This window comes from Galeopterus variegatus, unplaced genomic scaffold, assembly GCF_000696425.1.
Source record: "Galeopterus variegatus unplaced genomic scaffold, G_variegatus-3.0.2 Scaffold410, whole genome shotgun sequence".
Classification (NCBI taxonomy): domain Eukaryota; kingdom Metazoa; phylum Chordata; class Mammalia; order Dermoptera; family Cynocephalidae; genus Galeopterus; species Galeopterus variegatus.
Genome location: NW_007726521.1, coordinates 523,748 through 549,245, shown reverse-complemented (window position 1 = coordinate 549,245; position 25,498 = coordinate 523,748). Strand labels below are relative to the sequence as shown.

General features: G+C 41.9%; 1 protein-coding gene across 1 annotated transcript in view; it reads left to right on the top strand.

Moving 5' to 3' along the window:
- The window catches only part of SYAP1 (synapse associated protein 1), a 25,658-nt gene extending 11,736 nt beyond the window's left edge, over positions 1–13,922 (top strand). Inside the window, exons 4-9 of the mRNA XM_008568446.1 lie at positions 589–662; positions 2,082–2,221; positions 8,232–8,380; positions 10,171–10,229; positions 10,771–10,918; positions 13,718–13,922. Coding sequence (XP_008566668.1) covers positions 589–662; positions 2,082–2,221; positions 8,232–8,380; positions 10,171–10,229; positions 10,771–10,918; positions 13,718–13,845 — 698 coding nt within the window. The 3' untranslated portion in view covers positions 13,846–13,922. The remainder of the gene's footprint in view (positions 1–588; positions 663–2,081; positions 2,222–8,231; positions 8,381–10,170; positions 10,230–10,770; positions 10,919–13,717) is intronic.
- Positions 13,923–25,498: the final 11,576 nt, after the last annotated feature.

Below are 25,498 nucleotides of genomic sequence, written 5' to 3'. Positions count from 1 at the left end.
GTTGCTCCCGCGCCTCGCTCAGCCAGTGAGCGGGAGCCGGTCTGTATGTGGGATCCGAACCCTCGGACGGGAGCGCCGCCGCGCTTCCCAAGCGGCGCACTATCCAGTGCGCCACCGGGCCGGCCCGATGATGTTGATTTTGATCACCTGGTTAAGGTGTCTTATTTCTCATCTGCATCATTCAAGTGGAGTTCTTTCTTACCAAATGCATACATGCGTAAAACTCATGAGTTTAGTCTAGGTATTATGGTGAGTTAATATTTGGAACTGATTGGTAAATTGCCATTTTATTTTATTTATTTATTTATTTTTTTAAAGATGACCGGTAAGGAGACCTGAACCCTTGACTTGGTGTTGTCAGCACCACGCTCTCCCAGTGAGTGAACCGGCCATCTCTATATGGGATCCGAACCCATGGCCTTGGTGTTATCAGCACCACACTCTCCCAAGTGAGCCACAGGCCGGCCCCTAAATTGCCATTTTAAATGGTCATGTAGAAATATTCTCATTCTTTGAAACCATAGATTGCAATATAACCATCATAACCGGTTTTTTCTCTTTTCTTCTTTGCCATTAAAAACCGTGTAGATGCAGCTGTGCCCCCATGGGTTGACAGTAGTGATGAAGAAACCATTCAACAACAGATCTTGGCTTTATCAGCTGTAAGTGTCTTGTGATAACATACTTTCTTCCTATCATGGTGCATTACTGTTGATATGACTTTATCCTTAGCAGAATTTTTTTCTTCCATACTTTTTTTTAATATTTTGAGATGTTAGGAACATACACATCACCTTTCACTTTTTTTTTTTTTTTTTTTAAGATGACCGGTAAGGGGATCTTAACCCTTGACTTGGTGTTGTCAGCACCACACTCTCCCAAGTGAGTGAACCGGCCATCCCTATATGGGATCCGAACCCATGGCCTTAGTATTATCAGCACCACACTCTCCCAAGCAAGCCACGGGCCGGCCCTTTTATTTTTTTTAGTAACTTTTAATTTGCTTATCCTTAAGGTTTTTTTCATAATTTAAAAGTATAGTTTATTATGTGAAATAATTCTTTTCAACCTTAAAAAGATTCTTTTATATTATTAAGATTATCTTTTGAGATGCACTATCATATGAGGTTTGTAGGCAGCATTCTAATTCTTGTGTATGAAATGATTGTATTCTATATTTTCTCTTTAACTATACTTACTTGTGGGAATTCAACACATTTTTTTCTTTTTTGCGGCTCTGCCAGAGCAGGAGAATAACTGCACCCAGGAGGGAAGAGTCCTGGAGTCCTGGCTCTGCCACTCACTAAAGCACACCTGACCTTGAAGAAGCCATTTTTGTTCCCCTAACCCCATATCCTCATCTGTAAAATAAGGATAGAAGTGCTTGCTTCATGCAGTGGTTAGCAAATAAGTCAGGGCATTGGGTGAGAGCCCCTGGCCTTGGCGCCAGTGCTCAGCAAAGGCTTGGCAAGTGAACCAGCTAACCTTTCCCCAGCTGGGATGTACTCTGAGGAGAGGAACAACTGTCTGTGTCTCTCTGTCACTGTCGAGTTCCCAGGCCCTTAGTACAGGGACTGAGGTGGCGGAGCCTGGGCTGCGTCCTCTATCCAAGAGATGTGGGACAAAAGCATGGTCTGTGGACATTTAAGAAATGAGTTGGAAGAAAGGGGGGAAAAAAAAAGTTGGGTTGTGGATTTCACTTTTCTCACATGACCACATGGCTAGCCAACTCTTCAACTTTGGTTTAGAATGTTTCTAAGAGGATTTACACTAGTTTTCACATACCTAAAGGTGTCCACTAAAACACATATTCATATGATTTCAAACTGTGATTTCACCTAATCACATGATTGAATTTCCTGGCCTCCCAAGAGGCTGTCTCCATTTGAGAGTGTTAGAAAATATATGGAAAGATCAGTTGTTCTCTGGTCTCTCTTAAGCAGACAGGTTAATGATAGCTCAGTGGATTTCATGGCTGAAGGCTTTAGGAAGAATTTAGTACTTGTTCAATCCATCATACATTGTTCTATATTAATAGCATTTTGTGGTCCCCCCCCATGTTTTTTCCCCTTTCATCAAAGGACAAGAGGAATTTCCTTCGTGACCCTCCAGCCGGTGTGCCGTTTAATTTCGACTTTGATCAGATGTACCCCACTGCCCTGGTCATGCTCCAGGAGGACGAGCTACTGAGTAGGATGAGATTCGCCCTTGTTCCTAAACTGTAAGCAGTGCCTTCTCAAGCTGGAGCAGTGCCGCACACGCAGCTTGCATTCCCATTTGCTAATGGCCTTGGTCGTGTGCACATTATCAGAGAAGAATCATGGAAGGGGGGCCAAAATGGTCTCAGCCTACCTGTTCATAAAAATGGGCCCTGCAGTCTTTTAGCAGCTTTCCGCTGGCAGGGCACCCTAGAATCAAAACCAAGGGCAGACTTGGCAGGAAATTCAGGGTGGGGATAAGATGTGCTCTTTTATCCCAGTTAGAAGACAACACATCTTCCTACCAAAACAACGAACATTCCCTGTATCTCCCCAAATGAAACTCAGGTCTACAGGGCCCATCAGGACCAGGCCCTTGCCTTTTTTTCCAAGCTAAGGATGTTCTCCATTTAGGCTCTCCTCTCCAGCAGCAGTGTTCTTGTTCTCTTTCCTTTGGTTTTTCCTCCACCCACGGCCCTTCCCTGCTCTGATAAGCTCCTGTGCCAGCATAATGTGCTCTGTGAAGCCTTCCCCGTTGGCCCCGCCAGCAGAGGGCGCCCTTCCCCTCTGCTGCTTCCCTTGGCCTTTGAGTGTCCCGCCCTTCCTCACCTTTTCTAGTCCATCCCTTGTCACCTTTTTAAAGTCAGTGTTCTTTCTTACTCTGTGAATGTTCCCTTTTTTTATAGCACTCTTATCCTTGCTACATGGATGCGGTATCTTACTGTTCCCTGAGGACATGAGTGTTTTCTTGGAATACTCTTTTTTTCTCTGCTGTTTTCTCGGCATCTGTGTTTGTTTTGGCTCCTTCCTGTCACAGGATGTCCTTACCCATTCTTTAGCTTTAAGGGCATATACCGGAAGGGTGCTCGGCCACTGTATGTTCTGACAGGCCTTTTAGACTGGGGAGGCTCCATAGCTGTGGGCAGGTACCTCCCCCCACCCCACCCCCACCCCCAGGATTCCTCTCCCCAGACAACAGGGAAAGCCTGGCCTGGCACTAGACAACATGCAGACTGTCCCCTGACCCCGTGGCTTCAGGATGGTGTCGCACCCCCAGTCTCAGCTGCACTAGCTGTCCCTGAGTGCAGAGTGGCCCACCTCACCCTCCCCACATAGTGAGCCATCTATGCATGTCTGCCACGTGGGAAGGGTGGGGCGGGGTCCAGAGCCATCTCACTGCTCCAACTTGCTGCAGCCCAGCCTGCTCCCAGCCTGGTTTTCTGAGCTGCCCAGCACCTCCCGTCCCAGGTCTTTCTGAGCTTCTGCCCAGGCCCACTTCTTGCCGGCTGCCCCTCATGCGGGCAGCTAGGTGCACCTTTCTCTGGTTGACACAGTACATTACTATTTACCTGTTCATTCCTCTCCCCTTCTCTTTGTCCTTGTGGGTTTTATCTATATAATTCCTTCTCTGTTATTTTCGTGGTGTTTTCAGAGGGAGCGCAGATAAACACATGTTCATTTTGCTGTTTAGCTGGCCACATGGGAGTTTGAACAAGCATTTGCTAGCCTTTTGGTTCACACAGCAATCCACGTCTTCTGTGTATGTAAGAACACCACTTTGGAAGTGTTCTTCCAGACTTGGAAAAATAGTTACACAGAATCTTTTTTTTTTCTTTGCAGTGAAACTTCATAATTATTAACATATTCATGGTGAATTTCTACAGCCCTCCCCCACCCTCCCAAAACAAATGTGTTTTATGGCTAAACTCATTACAAATTTATCTTTAGACTGTACCTAAAATAGCTGTTTTTAGTTAAGGTTATAAAAAAGTCCCATCTAATCTTTTTTCTACATATGCTGACAGAAGCATAGGAATTAACTTTTGAACAATTGATGTATATGTACAGTGTGTGTGTATCTGTGAGAAGCCCTTTTCTCTCAGAATTTGAGGTTGTGCCTATTGTGAGTAACTAAGGGAAGAGTACCAAAGCTCAGGGGTCCACATGGGCTTCACACCTGCAGGCTCCAGCAACATGGAGACCATTCGAATCACCCTGGGCCACATGTTGGGCTCCCAGGACATGCTGTGATTCCCAGGACTGTCAAGAGGCCCAGAGTTGCTGGGATCTGTGGCGTGTGGTGCTCACGGCAGGCATGTAGCTGTCCATAGTTTTGGTTCTTGACAATTCTGGACTCCTTCCCACTGCTGACAGTAGAAATTATGGTCATTATTTTTTATAAGCCCTTATCTGTTAGAAATGCTTACTGAAGTATTTATGGATGAAAGGATATGATGTCTGGCATGTGCCTTGAAATATTCCATCCCCCACCCAAAGAAGATCATGCATGCGGGGAAGAGGTATAGAGGGCACACGATTTGGGAAATGCTGATAATCTTGGAAGGTAGGTCACTGGCAGATGGAGCTCATTGTTCAAGTCTCTCCACTTTGGTTTTGTTTAAAATTTCCATAATAAAACAAAAACGAACCATCACACACAAATATAGGGCTTCCCAACTTACCTCCGTAACACACGCAACTTTGATCATTTGAGAACATTTTTTGTGAACAGAAGACATCATGACCTAGGAACACTTTAGAAGACAAAACAATACTTGCACTGTATTTTCAAAACACATATTAGCATGTTAGCACTTCCCTATGACAACCTGAAGCCATGACTGAGATGGGGCTCTGCTGGTGCATCACAGGCGCCCTCTGAGGCCCTCACTCTGGCGGCAGTAGGCAAATCTACAAGTCCTTTTCAGCCTCGGGCTGTGACATTTGCTCAGTGTTGCCCAAAGAGTGTTTATAGGATACTAACACCTTAAAAGAGTCCATGGAAGAGAAGTAGTCAGATAAACACTTGGGAGTTGCTACACTCAATAGATCTCTTTATCAGAGGGCTTCCCAGAACCTTTAGTGTGTCATCTGTATCGCAGCTCTTCCCCAGAGGCTGACAGAGAATATGTCTGCAGTGTGTCTCTGTGACCACTTCCTCTTCCATCAAGAGGGAGAGACTCTGGAAAAGAAAGCAGTCCGGAGATTTGTTTTTAGTAATCAAGAGTAAACAGTGCCCATGATCCACCAGAGATGCCTGGTACACCTATGTTTCATTTTGGACATTTCATAGAGCTCAGAATTAAAAGCAACTGTGAAGATATTGAGGCAGCCCACTGCCTCATGGGAGTGCTAATCGCACTTTTGCATGGCTCTGGTGTTAGAGTTTGAGACCCTTGAACCTCTCAGTATAAACAGACCCAGTTCTTAATTCCCCCAGGTGTCTTGGTGTCTGCACCCCCTCACCATCCAGGTGATTAGCCTCTAGATACCTTGGGGTTTGGCAGTGTTGTCATTAAAAAGTTCTCAGGAGTGAATATGACCTGTTGTCTAATTGCAGAAGAGCGTGCCATAGCACGTCTTGTGTGCTTTTTAATGCAGCCTAAGGCTTCATCAGCTTTTCCAGCAGCTGCAGCATAGTGTTTGCTCTTGTGGTCAGCTGGAACTCCTTATGACCTGCTGTTAAGCCAGGTCTCCCTCTTGCCAAACTACTTCCAAGAGATGTTATGAGAAGAAAAGAGGTGTGTGCCCCACAAGTTTGGGAAATGCTGCTCAGCACGTAGTAAGACTTAACAAGTGAGAGGTTATTAACCCTTTGAAGATCTCTCATGGCAAACCACTTGTCTTATTCATCCCTGAATCCCCCCAGTACCAAGCATGATGCCTGGTGCACGTGACACTCAGTAATATTGGTAGAATAAGTAAAAGATAAGATTGGCCATATCTAGCAGCAAATTTCTGCAGGTTTCTTGCATTTTACCTCTGTCACTTAAAAAGCTAGCTACTGGCTTCACCATTCACAGAAGTGATGACCATGCATTCTGGTGTCTTATCTGAGGCCAGCCCTGTCCTGATTCACAAACCTAGGTCTCAGTGTTTTCTGTTAGTTCTCACTGATTTTCTTCTAATCCTTTGTAGTCTTTTTCTGTCCTGCTTTCTTCCTCGATTCCCCCTAATTACTATTATTTAGAAACAATCACAAACTTACAGAAAGGTTGGAAGTACAATATAAAGAACTTTTTTCTGAAGCATTTGAGACCTGATGCCCCATCACCATGCTCACCATGACTCTTACTGGTTGCTATTATTAATGCTTTAGTATGTGTTTCCTACAAATAAGCATTCTCCTTCATAACTACAGTGTGACCATCCAAATCAGAAAATGATTGATTATATCCACATTATTACTGTCTAATTCTCAGACCCTATTCAGGTTTTTCCATTTGACCCAATAATGTCCTTTTTTAGCAAAAGGATCCAGTTCAGACTCACAGGTTTTACTTAGTCTTCATGTCTTGTCAGTCTCCTTCAATTGGTTGCATCCTCTGAGGTGGCATACGCTGCCATTTGTCCCATTGATGTTCACGCTTTGGTCACTTTGATGAAGGTGGTGTCTGAAGGGCTCCTTGACTTTAAAGTAGTAAGTATTTTGTGAGGAGGTGTGGGGGTTTTGGTTACTTTTTTTTTTTTTTTTTTTTTTTTTTTTTTTTTTTTTTTTTGGCAGCTGGCCAGTAGGGGGATCTGAACCTTGATCTTGGTGTTAAAAAGACACCACTCAGGCTGGCTCGTTAGCTCACTTGGTTAGAATGTGGTCCTCATAACACCAAGGTCAAGGGCTCGGATCCCCATATCAGCCAGCTGCCAAAAAAAAAAAAAAAAGCCACCACTCTTACCAGCTGAGCTAAGCAGCCAGCCCAGGGGAGATATTTTGAAACTCTTTAATTACTCCATTCCTCATCGAACTTTCCATGTTTTCAAGTATGTCTGTATGGACTCATTGTCCTATTTTATGCAATGGGTTATAATCTGTTGCTATTATTATTTATTCTGAAGCTCAAATTATCATCCATTTGACCAGTGGGAGCCTGTTGAAGCTGACTCCTGTGTCCTTTGGACTCATCCCCATCAATCTTTGAGTGCTTCCTTACTTTCTGGCACAAGGTAGTCCGGCCTCATCTTGTTCTTCCCCTGCTCTAACCCTGGAGTCGGCCATTTATCCAGGGAGCTCTGGTCTCTTTTAGAGGAAGATGGTATTTAGAAAGCAAGGTCTGGGCACTGGGTGTGCTCAGTACCATTGGGGTGTCACTGTTCCTCATCCTGTCACTGGACGCAGCTAGGGAATGTGCCTGTGCTCATTTGTGTCTGTATGGAATGAAAACCATGCGTTCACAGTGCTATCTCACCATAGGGATTATTCTTATTTTTCCCTTTCTATGTTAGTAACTCCCTTCTCTGATAGTGAGAAACCTGGTTTTTGTTATCTTTAATATTTTTGTTTATTCGATTAATCCCCCTGCATGTAACCAATCTTCCATTTTTGCCATGACCCACTCCCCTGCTCAGACACCCTTCTCTCTCTGCTCAGTTCTCACCCTCCATTCCAGGCCACCACCCTGTGTAGACACTTACCTTACCCCACTTGGGCACTAGCACTGCACACTGTGTGATTCTAATGTTCAGCCAAGTTTGAGAACCACTGAGAGTTCTCAGGTTGAACTGCACTTCAGTCTTCCTATCAGCCGCCTCCCACGTCATTGCTGACTCTTACTGGTTGCTCTTGTTAAGCTGCCAAACATTTCCTTTCATAAAGATCAACACCCACAATGCTTTCTTCTCACTGCTTGAAAGCATTTAATCCTCCAGAAACAGCAGCCGATTGGTGGAGTCCTGGTTCTGCTTCCAGTGTCTCAGGCCGATCATGCTGCTTTCACAACAGTGCCGTTTCCCTCTGCTGAGGGCAGCAGTGGTGTCATTAAAATACCAAGAAATGCTGAGGTGTCATTGGCCTTCTGGAACTTGTCTTTTGCTGCTGTGGAGAAGATAGCTGTTCTGTTTATCCTGTCGTTCAACTTTCAGTCCTAAAGCAAATAAGAATCTCCTTTGAACCTCACTCGGATTTGAAAGTGCTCTGAAAAATCAATCATCTATTCCAGTCTCCACTACAGCAAACAACCCCCACGTGCCTTTATATGTACTCATTCTCTACTGTGTTATTGTCTGTCTCTCTACTGTGTTATTGTCTGTCTTTAAAAGCGTAAAGGAAGAGGTGTTCTGGAGGAACTACTTCTACCGGGTCTCCCTGATTAAGCAGTCGGCCCAGCTCACTGCCCTGGCCGCCCAGCAGCAGGCGGCGGGAAAGGAAGAGAAGGGTGCTGGCAAGGAGGACAATTTGCCACTGGCAGGTACAATCCGGGGAGAGGACATCACTCTGGGAAAAAAAGTTACTTTGAAACTATTCTTAACATAGAGACTCTAATGAGCTTGTCTTCTTACATGCGCCAGAAATGTTGTCATCTTATGGAAAAATGGTTTTCTTCCAAAAGGCAATCTTCATTTTTCTCTTGTTGCACTCTCTCTGAGCCAGCTCACACGTTTTCTCCAAGCTTTCCTTTCCTTTGCTCCTTCCTTTCTCGTGCCTTGTGGTTTTTTCTGTTTATTTCTCTCTCCAACACCAGTCATCTTCCCGCATCTCTTTTCTTGCTCTTTACCATGTGATTTTTTTTTTTTTTTTTTTTTAAAGATGACCGGTAAGGGGATCTTAACCCTTGACTTGGTGTTGTCAGCGACACGCTCACCCAGTGAGCTAACCAGCCATCCCTATATGGGATCCGAACCCGTGGCCTTGGTGTTATCAGCACCGCACTCTACTGAGTGAGCCACGGGCCGGCCCTACCATGTGATTTTTTTTTTTTTTTTAAAGATGACCGGTAAGGGGATCTTAACCCTTGACTTGGTGTTGTCAGCGACACGCTCACCCAGTGAGCTAACCAGCCATCCCTATATGGGATCCGAACCCGTGGCCTTGGTGTTATCAGCACCGCACTCTACCGAGTGAGCCACGGGCCGGCCCTACCATGTGATTTTTTATACCTTCTGTCCTCCACTCTGATTCAATCCACCTCCTTTTTTTTGTTTCTCAGTCTTTCATTCAGCCAGATGTTTCCTCAGCACATGTAGTCTGTAGAGCAGAATGAAGCTCCGTTCCACTCCAAGTTCCCAGTGTCCAGCTCTGTGCGAGGCACAATTAAACTAAACATTTGACACTTTCTTATTGTGACACTTCATCCCTGGTTGTAGGAGAGAGTGTTTTATAATATCGTCAATTATTTGATATCTGTAGTAAAAATTAAAGTAAGAAATGTATTTTGTGTCATATTTTTAAGTTTTAGTGAGTACCTGCTATGTATAGGTAGGTACTAATTACAACTTGACATTGATCCCACAGGAAGTGGGGTAATTTCGTTCATGGACTTTTAAGTGATCAAGCAGAACAGCACATCTTAAGGTACAGGCTGTACAGACTACCAGGAAAGGAGGTGACACTGCATTTAGGGTCAGGGAAATGTAATGAAGTTGCTCTACCCAGTGAAATTTGCCATTTTTGTACAAAGATGTTAGCATGCATCCCAACTGTCATTCTTTAACATTTCTTTATATTAATCTTATTGGAAAATGCCATTTTACCAAATACTACCTGTTTAACAAAATGAACTTAAGACAGTATTCAGTGAAAACTGCCTGTCTAGTAAAGTTATTAGGATAGAAAAGGAGGTCCCGAAGGAAGGGAAGGCAGCTGTGATTGAGCGGTGCGATTGCTGCTGCACTTTCTAGCATTTGTGACAACAGGGAAACTTGATATAGAACTTAATTCTTATTATACTAAAAGAAAGAACAGACCTATTCTTCAATAAATTTTGCTAACACTGAAGTCAAAAATTATTTTCTGCTGGAAATTTTATAAAAGGGCATTGAATATGATGACATTAAAAATATCCACGGAAGTAAGAGGTTGAGATGGTTTCACATGGCTATTTCTTATAATAACTTAAAAGCTGAAAGCATAACATAAAAGCTCATTTCTGACAATTATTTAGTATCATCATACTTGTGGATATTTTATTTTAGCTGTTATTATAATATGTATTCAGAACTGAATCAAGCAATTATTGTCTCTCTTATTCTCACCTCTTAGAGGCAGTACGGCCCAAAACGCCACCTGTTGTAATCAAATCTCAGCTTAAAACTCAAGAGGTAATATAGTTTTACATTGTACCTAGTAGTGGATGTCTGGAAATGAAGTAACTTAATTATTTCTGATGCCATTTTAAACTATGTACAGGCTGGCCGGTTAGCTCATTTGATTAGAGTGTGGTGTTATAACAACACCAAGGTCTAGGGTTCAGATCCCTGTACTGGCCAGCCACCAGTAAAATAAAAAATAAAGTACGTAAGAATGTGGGTCTTACCTGTTTTGAAGAGGTTTCCGGTGCTTGAATAGTCAGGACATAGAGCTGGGACATGGGAGATTTAATGGCATCGGTAATTCCAGATGTGCTCATCAGGGAGGAGAGAGGGTGGTGGGAATGAAAATAACAGCCTCAGGCGGTAGCTCATTTCGTTACCTAGCAACCGCGTCAGTTTGCAGGTTGGAGAGCAGTGATCGTTGTCTCACAGCTAGCAGAGGAAGGAGGTGGAAACTAGGCTGTGTTATGTTGTGAGACAGTAAACCAGAACTCTAGCACATAGATGTCACTTAGAAAACCATCTCAAGAGCTCATTTGTTGCATTTCAGTATGAAGAAGAAATTTCTACTAGCCCAGGTGTTTCTGAGTTTGTCAGTGATGCCTTCGATGCCTGTAACTTAAATAAGGAAGATCTGAGGAAAGAGATGGAGCAACTAGTGCTTGACAAGAAGGAAGAGGAGACAGCCATCCTCGAAGGTATAACACAAAGCATCTGTTCTCTCCCCTAATTCCAGAGTCGATGGTAGAAAATTATTTTCCTGAAGCCAGCGCACAAAAATACGTTGTCAATTTCGCATCAGCGTTGATTCTGTGTTCCCCACTAGAAGGTGGATGCTAGCAAACATGACCAGACCTCACGTCCTGCTGTGTTAAGCACTCATGGAAGTGATAGAAGGGTTTGGAAGAGTCTCATTTGACCTTAGAGCTCCTCTGGTGCAACCCCCAACATGGAGGGGAGAGACTGAGACTCAGAGAGGTTAAGTGATTTGCCTGAGGCACTTCAGCCCCAAGGACATGTGGCTAGGAATGAGGCAAGAGAGCATGCGTGGGGCATGTGGAGCCGCTGCCCTCCAGCTTTTGCTTTAAAAGATAGCATTCTGCTTGGCCATAGACATGGATATAGAAGATTCTTTTGGGCCGGCCCCGTGGCTCACTCGGGAGAGTGCGGCACTGGGAGCACCGAGGCCACGGGTTCGGATCCTATATAGGGATGGCTGGTGCGCTCACTGGCTGAGCGCCGTGCGGACGACACCACGCCTAGGGTTATGACCCCCTTACGGGTCCCACACACACAAAAAAAAGAAGATTCTTTTCCCAGCTACTGCATGTAAAAAAGAGCATTGCTTTTGGGAAGGAGCAGGCTGCCTTTAAAAACTAATTTGAAGAAAAGAGCTAGAGGGGGGCTGCTTGCTTTGGCCCATCAGGACAAGTTACTGGCTTTCTATTGGATGAAAAGTGAAGGATGGGTAAATCATCATCAAATGAAGAGTGCTTCCCGACGCCTTCTCAGAGTTACAGTGCGTCCAGGAAGCCAGCTCTTCCCACAGTTGTACAAAGAGCGCTAGCTAGAAACGTAGCCTTGAAAGTTGAACCGGGATCCTGTTTGCATGTGGAACTCTGGAGGAGAGAATCAAGAAGGAAGGAGGAAGGGAGGGAGTGGCGGGGAAAAGAGAAGTGAGTGAGGACGTGCAACCTGGGTTTTTTTTTTTTTTTTTTTTTTTGGAAGAGACAGTGTTAGGATCCCTGTACCGGCTCAAAGTATTTAAAATAAAAACCTGGGCTCTTTAGGCCCTTCAGACCACTCCCACCCCATCTAGTTTCTGAAGGATGGCTGCTGGCCAGCACAGAAGGAAAGAGATCGTGAGCCCCGTGTGTTATAGGCAATGGGTATAGAAAACTTTGCACTGGTTCCTTTTTACTGGTGATGACACTAGTGGCAGAGGCCCCGCAGGCGACTGGAAGGAGCCCTGGCTCAGGATCTAGGTAAGGTGTTCTTTCTCGCAATTCTTGCCCAATTTATAATTTGGACCACTTAAAATGCTTTTATATATTATGTGTCTTGGCTCCCCAGCTAAATTGTAAGCTCCTTAAGGGCAGTTACACCTTGTCTTTCTATCCCTCTACAGTACCTAACATGGAGCTTAGCACTCAGGAAGCACCTAGTAAATATTTGTGAAATTGGTGGGTTTCCTAGACAACACACCACCTCTTTTCCCTTGAGGTCACTGCTGCAGAAAAATTAAGACATTTCAGTTTTGTTTTTTCTATAACTACTAAGTTTAAGGTTTATTTATTTATTGGTGCATTTTGTGTGTGTGGCTGGCCAGTAAGGGGATCTGAACCCTTGACCTTAGTGTTAAGGTTTATTTTTAAAAGATGAAAAAATGCCATACTGGCCAGCTGCCAAAAAAAAAAAAGATGGAAATGAATCTCTTAGCTTTCCTTTTTAAATAGCCAGTTTTCTCATTGTTTTATAACGCTGCATAGCAGATGCACATGCACACACACACGCACACAGGTATATTGAGTGTCCAAGTGGAAAGTTATAGCTCTAAATCTCAACACAGAAGACCAGTGTGAGCGCTCTAGATGGAGTGCCATGGGAGAAACCACCTGACTTCACATCCGGGTGTGTGTTGCCACTCTGGGGAGACAGAATCTTTGCCAGCGTAGTGGTTAAGCCCAGGCTGAGGAACCTACAGGTCTGGTTCCATCGGTACATATCACTGTCAAGAGGTATTATCTTAGGCAAGTCGATTAACCTCTAAGCCTCAGTTTCCCCATCTCTAACATGTGGATAATAGTGGTATCTTGTCCATGGATTGCTCTAAGGATGAAAAGAGTGATACATAGAAAGCAGTTAGGCCAGGGCCCGGCTTATAAATGCTTGATAAACATTAGCTGTTTTTTTTTTTAAAAGATGAACGGTAAGGGGATCTCAACCCTTGGCTTGGTGTTGTCAGCACCACGCTCAGCCAGTGAGCAAACCGGCCATCCCTATATAGGATCCGAACCCGTGGCCTTGGTGTTATCAGCACCGCACTCTACCGAGTGAGCCACGGGCCGGCCCAAAACATTAGCTGTTTTTGCTACCATCGTCATCATTGGTAGGGGTAAAAATTAATTTGCAGCCAAATATTAATTATCAATTATCCATTTAAATAAAAGGAAAAGCAGAGGCCTAGGTAAAGCAAAATAACACCCAAAATTTATTGATAATATCTGATACCTTTGCTTCTTCTACATTAACAAATGTTAATATGGAAATGTTAATATATTATAATGTTATAATGTTAAATATATAATTCCAATTATATTTCTCCTTGTTCACTGTTAAAATTTGTTCAGTTTTTTGAGCATACACCCCCCCCACACACACACACACACACACACACTACCATGGTTAATACTTACGTAGGTAATTAAGTTGACTGAATTGTTAACACCAGCATTATGAGTTCAAAGAATCTTTTCCTTCTTCTTTGTTTCTTTTAGAGGATGGCGCAGATTGGGAAAAAGAGCTACAACAGGAACTTCAAGAATACGAAGTGGTGACAGAATCAGAGAAACGAGATGAAAACTGGGATAAGGAAATAGAGCAAATGCTTCAGGAGGAAAATTAGCTGTCTCCTGAAATAAAAGAATACTCCTTAACATTCTGCAAACTGATATTAAATTCTAGATGTTGACATTCACTGAATCAGAAAGCACAAAAGGGTATAACTTTATGAAATTCAAAATATTCTTTTTCTTTTTTTTTTCTTCTCTGCAGATGGCCAGTCAGGGGATCCAAACCCTTGACCTTGGTGTTACAAGGCTGCGCAAAATATTTGTTTTTCAACTTGCCTCTTCTAATTTAAAAAAAGTATATAGAACACTTATTCTAATAATCAAAAAGGGATGTTTTAGGGCTGGCCCATGGCTCACTCGGGAGAGAGTGGTGCTGATAACACCAAGGCCACGGGTTCGGATCCCATGTAGGGATGGCCGGTTAGCTCACTGGGTGAGCGTGGTGCTGACAACACCAAGTCAAGGGTTAAGATCCCCTTACCGGTCATCTTAAAAAAAAAAAAAAAAAATATTGATATTTTTAGAGAAGGAAAAAGAATCGTAAGTGTTTGGACATCATTTGATGTTTTATGTAGCATTTCTTTAATATAAATCAAGTTAGAGGCATTCTTGTAGGCAGTATGGATATCTTTGCCACTTGAAACACAAATATAATTTTAGAGTTCTGTTTTCCATGAAGTCAAAATGTAATTTATTCTTTGGTTTCCTAAACATTTTTACCCCTCATTGCATTTTCGTTGATACACGGACGTTAAAGTACTTACTTAATGGGTTGATTACTATTAAAAAGACCAAATTATACCAAAGAACTTGAGGAAGCACTTTCAGAACTATTTTATTGCTAGGTATTTTCTAAAATTCCATCTGAAATCCAAGAGATAAAATAAGTAAGTTGATTCTAATGATATAAACATTACAGAATTTGACATTAAGAAATATTGTACAAAAATATTTGTTTTTGTCTGGGGCCTTTTCTCCTTCTTTCTTTTTTAAAACTATACCCGAAATTTCACATCATAGTTTTTGTAGAAAATGCAGTTTTTCATCCTTTTTGTATTAATGACCTTCAGAAGCCCTTTCAGCTTAAAATCTGTTCTTGTTTTAATCGTCACTACGTATAAATGTTTTAGCTTTGTCTTAATTAAACTGTCAGTCTTTATAAAATTGTGTTGTTCTGAGGAGAACTTCTGGAACGTTATTGATTAATCCTACTTGTATTCTGCTCCACCAGCAGGCACATGTTCATAGAATATGATTATTTTAAAACAACAGGGTGGTTTAATGTCAGAAAACTTCCTAAGCATTTGCTTCCTGAACCTGTCGTATTTTTCAAGGAGCTTTTATTTCATAAAGGGGAATAGAATTAAGATGTTTCTTTATAAGGGAAAGGTACATATTTATATTCTTGGACCCATAAAAATTCATCTGTGGTCCTCTGGCAAAGGTCTAAGGATTACTCTTTCATTCCTAGTGTGGGATATGCATGTGTGAGTGAGTCAGACAGTCTCAGCTAGTGTCACTTGGGTTATTGCAATAAACCCGTGTATTCTATGAAACCGCTGACCCCAGATTTCCACTTGTGGTGCCACAGTTGCTTATTACTGAGTTTGGGTTCAGAGATGACTGGCAACTTCTGAAATAATACTATCGAAGGGAAAAGTTTTGTGGGTTTTTTTTTTTTTAAATAGAGTTTGTTGGAGGAAAAGAAACGTTAAATGTTTTTAAGCAGCTAAAACTCAGGACATGACAGTGTTGTTAGTATATGCACTAAAATTTTTATTGATTGGGCTGGCTGGGTAGCTCAGTTTTGGTTAGAGTACAGCCTTATAACCCCAAGGTCATATGTTTGGTTCCCCACACCGGCCAGCCACCAAAAAAAGAAAAAAAATCTTATGAATGTTGAATAAACGCCAAAAAAAAAAAAGCAAAGGTTTCAGAGAAAGAAAAAATATCTAAAATGATAATATGAGGGGTCTTCAAGAAGTTCATGGAAAGATTTGTATTATCTTTTAGTTCTATTTTGCCACAAACTTGTTGAGATACCCTCGTAGAAGTATGTTAGGATTTACTATTAGTTTTACATGATACTCTTACTGCATTTAAAAACAACCTAATTGGGCCGGCCCGTGGCTCACTCAGGTGAGTGCGGTGCTGATAACACCAAGGCCCCGGGTTCGGATCCCACATAGGGATGGCCGGTTCGCTCACTGGCTGAGCGTGGTGCTGACAACACCAAGTCAAGGGTTAAGATCCCCTTACCGGTCATCTTTTAAAAAAATAAATAAATAAATAAATAAAATAAAAGCAACCTAATTGTACACTGGCCTGTGAAAATAAAAGGATAATATGAGATTTGTACAGACCATAAGAATGTAGCTGTAGGGACCCCATGGGCGCCTGAACAGGGACACACCCTGGCAATATGGCACCCTTCCTGGTTCTTCTCCGCAGTAGACAAGCTCGCTGGCACCAACACCCAAGCCCACCCGCGCCAAACCTCAGCCAGTCACCTCCTGCCCAGCCCCGTCCAATCAGTTACCGCCCCGTCCACTCTCCCGCCCCGGAGCACAGCACCCTATAAATGTACGTGCAGTCCTTGAATAAAGCGGAACTTCTCTGGCGAATTGTTAGCCCGGGTCTCCCGTGATTCCTTCGTCCGTGCGCCCCTTCAGTAGCTATTCTGTATTCTTAGGGATTCATCAAGAAGTAAATTATACAGGTAAGTGTTATTCCTTTAAAGAGCAAAATAATTTATAACCATGTTTGGTGGAAAATTTCTAAGTATTTATTACACGCCTAGGGGTTAGCCAACAAGATATACTGAGCATAACAACATGTAAACTTTATAAAACATTAAAGTACGAACATATTTCATCTCATCACGGGGATTATGCCTCACTGTTCAGAGTGTGGCTCAGGAACCAGCATGGTCAGTCCTACCCTGGGAGTTTGCTAGAAATGCAGAGTCTCAGGCCCCCCCACCCCAGGGGATGAGAATGGACTTTACAATTTAAGAAATGCTAGTTTAATATACTCCTGCTCTCAGGGAGCTGATGTTTCTGGTGCTTTTTTTTTACCCTTCTACTGGACATCCTCGGACAGCAGTTTTTTCTAGTTGGTATTACAGGTGTCTTCTTTGAGGTTCCAGCTGTTACCTACTGCTGACACCCCTTCTACACTGCTAAGGTTAAGTGGACCTAAGTTTCCAGGGGGATGATGAATAATCTTACTAAATTAAGTATTTCTAATGTTACATTTCAGACGAGATCAGGCGCATTCAGGGTGTTACAGCTGTAGATTCTAATAACACACGGTAAAGGCAAATTATTATTTCTGCAAAACTCAGGCGAGGCTCTCTGAGAATCATTTTACGTTTTTTATGAGCTTTCTCTTAAGTACTTGGGCAACACCGGAGAGCTGATGTGCCTCAAAGGCTGTAGAGGATGACACCCACATGAGATCAAATAAAATAGTTTAAAAGGTAATGTGGCATTGAGCCAAACTAAGTCTCTAAAGCCTATTTTAGGTGCATGGAATTGATATTATACAGGAATTAACAATACTCGTTTATTTACAGTTGCAGCAGTTTATGGGGAGCAAGTAAATCCTCAGCTGATGCTGCCACCTTTAGCGAAAGGTGGTATTCTGCTTACAGCAAACTCAGTTACAATGTTAGAATCTCCTACTCAAAAGTGTTAACTTTTCATGCAAAGTGGGAAATCTCAATTGGTCGTTTTTGAAAAGTTAAGCTACAGAAGCTTACCTTTTCAGAGATGAAGCAGCAATTAAACTGGAGCTTACAGTGCTTTAAGGTGCACTATTGTAACCAAGATGATTTTCTATACTCAAAATATTGTTAAAAATAGGATTTTTAGGACATTTAAAAGGTTTACCAAAAGAAAACTTATGATCACATGTGACTTTCAGTATTTTATTTGCCTCCTTGACTGTTTTTGCTTTTAAAAACCAGGATTCTGAATGTGCTTCTATAAACAATTGGATATGGTTGCTCTTGCTGGTAATAGTGAGATTCCCCACCCCTCTCCATTTTTAAATAAAGATAAACATTTTTTTTTTTTTTTTAAAGATGACCGGTAAGGGGATCTTAACCCTTGACTTGGTATTGTCAGCACCACGCTCACCCAGTGAGCGAACCGGCCATCCCTATGTGGGTTCCGAACCCTTGGCCTTGGTGTTATCAGCACCGCACTCTCCCGAGTGAGCCACAGGGCCGGCCCAAGATAAACATTTTTCAATTATGAAAATTAGGCTAGGCACATTTAATTTTTGAAATTTTTTTTTTTTTTAAAGATGACCGGTAAGGGGATCTTAACCATTGACTAGGTGTTGTCAGCACCACGCTCAGCCAAGTAAGCCACAGGCCGGCCCTGAAAATTTACTTTTAATATGGGCCGTTTTAGGGCCGGCCCGTGGCTCACTCGGGAGAATGCGGTGCTGATAACACCAAGGCCCCGGGTTCGGGTCCCATATAGGGATGGCCGGTTCGCTCACTGGCTGAGTGTGGTGCTGACAACACCAAGTCAAGGGTTAAGATCCCCTTACCGGTCATCTTTAAAAAAAAAAAAAAAAGATGGGCCGTTTTAATAAATGATTACCTCCACAGACTACGTTGATATATAAAGAAAATAGGTCTGGCCAGTTAGCTCAGCTGGTAGAGCACAGTGTTATAACACCAAAGTCAACGGTTTGGATCCCCCTACCAGACAGCTGCCAAAAAATATATATATATATACACACACACATATAAAATAGCAAATACACGTTACAATACCACAAAAAGATGGTGCTTGCAGAGAAAACTGAGTCATGACAGATGAGAAATATACATGAAGCTTTAATCACATGCAGTTATATAGTTCTCACAAATCATCAAATTATCTCTTCATACTAAAGGATTTGTTTAGATAAAGCCATCTATTCACTGGCCAGCCGCCAAAAAAAATAGCAACCGAGCATTTAAAAAAAAAGCCATCTATGATTTCAATTGTTAAACTATAATTTAATAGCATTTATTCAATGCATCCTAATTCCAAAATTAAGAACTATTACACTTTTTAAAAAATAAATAAGCCTCAGTTTTAGTGGTAAGATATATGTTATAATGATTGTTTTCTGAACAGATAAAACTTCTATTCCAGTAAAGAGGACCTGTCAATACTCGTATTTCAAAGTCATCTGCTATGTAGGCAGGACCTCATTGTTAGAATCAAAACTGCCCTGAGATAGTATTAACACATTTTACTTTGTGCTGTAGATTTTTCAAATTCGATGGCTTGTTCTTCATAATAAAAGATCATTCTAAGCCACAGCAGGTAGGTCTTGTACTCTAAGGCTATTGTGAGATTTCTCCCCTGCCCCCACCCCCCAACCATCATGAGCAGTGACTTTGCTTTGTGCTGGCTAGAGCTAGAGCTCAGCGAGGTTAACCAGCTTCTGTGACCTGATAAATACAGATAATAGATCAATTCATCATGATGGAGGATTTGGGTGACTACTCCTACGGTATCCACACTATTATCATGATAATAGCCTATTAAGTGCATAATATTCTCTGCCATTACTGCACTTAGACAATGCAAAAATCCTCATACAAGATGACCACGGCATTCAGCAATTTTAAACTTCCCCAGAGACTGACTGCAGGGTATAAATGTGATGTGAGACTGAGCTACATAGTATGCCTCTATCAAAGGAGTGTAGCACAGAATGCTATATTAATGCCACTGACAAAATTAGTACCAAGTGTTCATTGTTAATGGGATTAACAATGCATGCTTGTGAAACTGAAGCATCAAAATAGACACGATACAAAATCTGGGCAACATACAAAAGTAGTTTATGAAAAACGAGCACGTGGAGGACGGCTTAACGTCCATATTAGCATGCTTTTAGAAATAGGCTAAGCCAGTGAATCTCGGGCCGCGGGTGGTCATCCTCAACCTTGGCTGCACAATAGAACCACCTGGGGAATCCAGGTGCTACTGATACCCAGGCCCCACCCCACCCCAGAGATGCTGATTTAATTGGCCCGGGGTGTAGCCCTGGGTGTCAGCATTGTAAAAAATTCCCCATTCATTCTAATAGGCAGCGAGAACTGAGAACCACAGGGCTGGCAAAGAGGCCCCGGTGAAAAGTCAGGAGACTTGTTTGGGCAAGATACTCAGCCTGCAGCACTAAGCTTCTTTATTAGTAAAATGAAAGGGTTGGATTGCATGATTTTTAAAGATCCATCCCACGTCTGCAACGTTATCCTATTTTAAGAGAAGCCATTGTAAAATGGATACTTAATTTAGTTCTATTTTCAAAGTGGTTTGTTTCAGTTTTTTCAGTTTTCTGAAATGTACAATATCTCAGCCTTTCAGATTGAATACGGCATGTTAAATAACATGCATTTATCTCCGCTCCATCTACAAACCCCACTAAATGACAGTAAAGGAATAAAACGAAAAGGTATAAATTCATAATGACAAAAACGGGAGAGCTGGCAACAGCAGCCTAGTGATGACAAGAACATTTTCATGCTTCAGAAGCCTGGAAAGGCTCAGGAGGCATCTACCTCTGAAGACTGAGGGGAAACTGGTATCAGGGTGGGCAACTTGCAGTCTCTGCCACAATCTAAAACTGAAAATCAAAAGCAAGTGGGGTGAGCATATTATGAGATATAGAAGAAAACAGATGGAACTGCTGAGTTTAAATGGTGGTTCCTGAGAAGTGGGAATCAGGGATGGGAAAGGGCAGGTCAAGGGTCTCTTGTTTTAAAAGCTATGTGTAATTTGACTTCTAAAATAAAGTACATACATCATTTATGTTTTCTTACTACCTACTTTTGACGAGGGTACGGGGAAAAAGGCATGCAAACACTGTAGATGGAAATGTGAAATTGTCAAATCTTTCCAAGCAGCAGTTGGGTAATATGGATCAAAATTTTAAAAGTGCAGAAGATTTAATCCTGCATTTCCACTCTTGGAATTTATTCTAAGGGAGTAATTGGGCGAGCACTGCTTTGATTATAACATAGAAAAAAATTGGAAACTACCCACATGTTCTACGTCACAATCTTCATCTGAACAAGTGATGGCTCATCCATATGATGGAATTATATGCAAATATTTTAAGTGATGACCACCCACCAGATGGTCCAAAAAATGAATGTCTGAAAATGGTTAAGAGCTAGTAAATGAGCAACGGCGTGAAAGGACCTGTTGACACAATACCAGCCAGAATGAACCCTGATATCACGTAGCTAGAAAAAGATAACAGACTACCACGGAACGAGAGAAAATAAAGATATATGACTATGTAGAACACAAAAAAACACAAAGCCTACCATTTTACATGCTGGTATAATCCCTGCCCATGCAAGATCTCAAAACATTGACTAAAGACTCAACTTTGTCTCCCTCCATGGAAATCTTTAGTAAAAGGTGAAAGATTTGTGCAATATGATGAGAAACAAGAGTTGAATAACAACCTTTGAAAGACAATTGCCAGGCAACAGCCACTCCTGGTACACGGAAGGTGAAGTTAAGCCCAGTTTAAGTGCATACAGTGTTCTTTCACTCTAATGTGTAAAGAAAAGTCTCATTCTTCAAAATAATAGGCTTAAAGGAAAGCTGTGGCTTTTAACATGAAAATGTATTGCATGCAGTGCACCATGGTTATGCAAATGAGAAGCTGAGTCATTGCCCTTCGGATTAACACTGTAGCTCCCAAGCGTGGTTGGAGCCTGCTTGGCAGGGAAAGGCCTGGTCCAGAGTCTACCTGGGAAACTGATCGATTTGTTTTGTTCGTCAAGGCCCTGAGTGTGATTTCTTTCAGATAAAGGATTTTGTTGAGAGGTTAAAAAGATGATGTCAAAGGGAAAAAAAGACAAAAGAAAAAAATAAAATAAAAAAATAAAAATGTGATGTTGAAGGCTGGCCAGTTAACTCAGTTGGTTAGAGCACAGCCCTGTAATAACAAAGTCAAGGGTTCGGATACCCATGCCGGCCAGCCGCCAAAAAAAAAAAAAAAAAAAAAAGGATGTTGGAGCTCTCCATTTGACATGAGAGAAGGTTCACAATATAATGCTAAATGAAATATAAAAGGCAAGTTACAAAAATATGTTTAGTATGATTACACTTTTTCTTCCAAAAATGTACATGTATGTGTGTTGGGCATGTACATGTGTAGAAAAAAGATTTTAAAAAAAAGGCTGTTGGGTTATCTCAGTTAATTAGAGCATGGTGCTGATAAACACCAAGGTCAAGGGTTCATATCCATGTACTGGCCAGCTGCCAAAAAATAAAAAATAAAAAAAAAGTCTCAGAAGGTTTACACCACAATGTTAATGGCAGTTATGCCTTTTTTAAAACTATTTTTGTCTATGTTTGCAGAAATTTCTGCATTTATCATAGTATGAAAAAATAAGAAAAACAATAAGGCCTGGCCCGTGGCTCACTTGGGAGAGTGTGGTGCTGATAACACCAAGGCCACGGGTTCGGATCCCATATAGGGATGGCCGGTTTGCTCACTGGCTGAGCGTGGTGCTGACAACACCAAGCCAAGGGTTAAGATCCCCTTACTGGTCATCTTTAAAAAAAAAAAAAGGAAAAGAAAAACCAATAAGAATTTTATAGCAAGCAATGAGAAAGAAATTAGAAGGGAAGAATAATAAACAAAAGTACAAGAGAAAGAATTAGGAAGCCAAAAAGATTTTTTAAAGTATTGATTAAGGGCCAGTGGGTTAAATCAGTTGGTTAGAGCGCAGTACTGATAACACCAAGGCCAGCCACCAAAAAAAGATGGATTACGGAAAAAAGGAAGAAATTAATATTAGGAATGAGAAATGAAGATATAACTAAAGATACAAAAGTGTGGCCAACACGGCTGGTTTCCTACCCACTATCATTTCTCTCCTTCCTTCCTACTAACAGAATGTCTGTGTTATAGGGGGCAGCAATGTGCCCAGTTTGGGGAAATAAGACTGTATCTCTCAATGTCCCTAGCAGGCAAGACTGGCCAATGAGAAATAGGTGGAAGTCTTTGAGGAACTTCCAGAGAAGCTGAGTCAGTCTTGCTCTTTTCTCTTTCCTATTCCCTGGGACATGGATGTGATGGCTGGAGCTACAGGTGCCTCCTTGAGACTGAGAAAGAGAAGTCAGCAAGTTACCGAGACCTTGATAGTTTTTTGGGTCTTTTTTTTTTTTTTTCCCTGGCAGCTGGCCAGTGAAGGGATCTGAACCCTTGACCTTGGTGTTACAAGGCTGGCCTCTAACCAACTGAGCTAACCAGCCAGCTCTCTGATAGTTGAAGCTCTAAATCAGAAATCAGTTACGTATTCTTCTGAACTCATTTTAAATATATAAAGCTCTAAATCAAAAGTCAGCTATGTATCCTTCTGAATTCACGGGTTTAAATATATTTGATGTGTGTCTATCCATTGCAGTTTTTTCCTTATTGATGCTTAAATTGTCCCATCTTAGGTCAATAGGAGCTTCTTCAAGTAGGCTCCTGAGTCCTTTGACTCAATCTTAGTAGTCTTTGATAGCTTCAATGCTTTATGATGCACACGCACGCGCGCACACACACACACACACACACACACGATGTCCCATATTCATCTTTTACATTTCCTTCACCCAGACGTAGAATCAGGCATTTCTCCAAGTCCTGGTTCCATTTGATGGGAAAAGATATTTATTCTTCAAGAGTTATCTTGGCTATTCTCAGCCCTTTGCTTACTGTATAACTGTATACGGAATATAGAAGGAGTTTTGAAGAAGAGCTGATGACACAAGAGTTAAAGGAAAGTTCTTTATCAAACAATTGCAGGGCTGTCTGATTAGCTCAGTTGGTTAGAGTGTGGTGCCTATAACGTCAAGGTCCAGGGTTTGATCCCTGTACCAGCCAGCTGCTGACTAATAAATACAAAAGGTTCCATTTTGCAAGGCCAAATGAAGTAACTATCTAGTCAATAATCACCTATGATGCTAAAAACATTAGAGAAAGGTTGATGGCAAACTTTATAATGAATTAAAACAAAGTGAAAACTAATATCTTGAATGAGATATTAGAAGTTATGGCATCCATTAATAAAATAACAATATGACAGAAAATAAAACATTGAGAGAATTAAAATATGATGGCACAGATTGAAAAGTCATTAGAAGTATTAGAAAACAAAATTGAGATCATCTTCTACAAAGTAAAGCAAAATAGGATGTAGGAAAATAGGAGAGAAAAAATAAGAAAAATTAGTGGATCATTCCAGAATATACAAGATCTAACTAAAGGAAGTCCAGGAAGAGAAAACAAAATGGAAAGAAAAAAATTATGAAAGAATTAAAGAAACTTTTCCAGCACACACACACACAAGGACCCACACCAAAACACTTCTCAATGGAAATTTAGGTTGATGGGGACAAAAAGAGGATCCTAAAAGTTTCCAGACAAAAGGTCACATACCAAGATTCAGGAACCTGAATGGCATTGGTTTCCTAACAACAATGCTGAAAGCTAGGAGGCACTTCAGCAATGCCTTCAAAATTCGGAAAGAAATTTTTTCCAGTAAAGAATGTTATACCTAGGGCCGAGCCTGTGGCGCACTCGGGAGAGTGCGGTGCTGGGAGCGCAGCAGCACTCCCGCCGCGGTTTCGGATCCTATATAGGGATGACCGCTGCGCTCACAGCGCTCACTGGCTCAGTGTGGCCAGTCTCAAAAAGGACAAAAAAAAAAAAAAATGTTATACCTAGCCAAAGAATAGATATGCAAATGAACTCGAGTGGCCCTGTGACTGCTTTGGCCAGTGAAATGTGGGCAGAAGAGACATGTCATTCCTGATCAGAAGCTTAAGGGTCATCTCTGGTTTGCCATACCCTCTTCTCTGGCTTGAGACCGGTTGCATCACCTGGGTCCCTAGGAGAAGAGGGGGCACAGAGCTACAGCTGACCCATGTGGGACACATGAAATGCATGAGAAATGCTCGTTGTTGGAGGCCAGTGAGGCGTTGGAGTCATTTGTTACCACAGCATAGTTTAACCTTGGCTGACATACAAAGAGGTAAACCAGGAAAGAGAAAAATATGAGACCCAGGTAAAGGTGGTCAACACAGGAAAGTGGGGGAAGAGAGACCCCAGGATGACAGCTGTGCATTGGCTGGGGACAGCAAACAGTCCACATTCGGGCAGGGTGTAGGATTCCTGGAGGGATGGATGTCCCCTGAAGTAGGTACAATTGCTAAAATACCTGATGTGTTGGAATGTATCGAGAGGAGAGTAACCTTTTTTCTTTTTTTTTTTTTCTGGCAGTGGCTGGCCATTGGTGTTGTCAGCACCACGTTCTGCCAAGTGAGCTCATTGGTCAGCCCCAAGAGTAACCTTTCTAGCAGAGACTATGGAGAAGTGGGTAATAGGTGTATACAAAAATCAAGCAAGTATGGCCAACCCGTGGCTCACTTGGGAGAGTGTGGTGCTGATAACACCAAGGCCATGGGTTCGGATCCCTATATTCCCTATATAGGGATGGCAGGTTAACTCACTTGGGAGAGTGTGGTGCTGACAACACCAAGTCAAGGGTTAAGATCCCCTTAGCGGTCATCTTTAAAAAAAAAAAAAAAAAAATCAAGCAAGTAAAAACATAAGGCAATTATTAACTCAGAGACAAAGAAACTTTGAACAGGACACTATATAACTAGGTTGTGAATA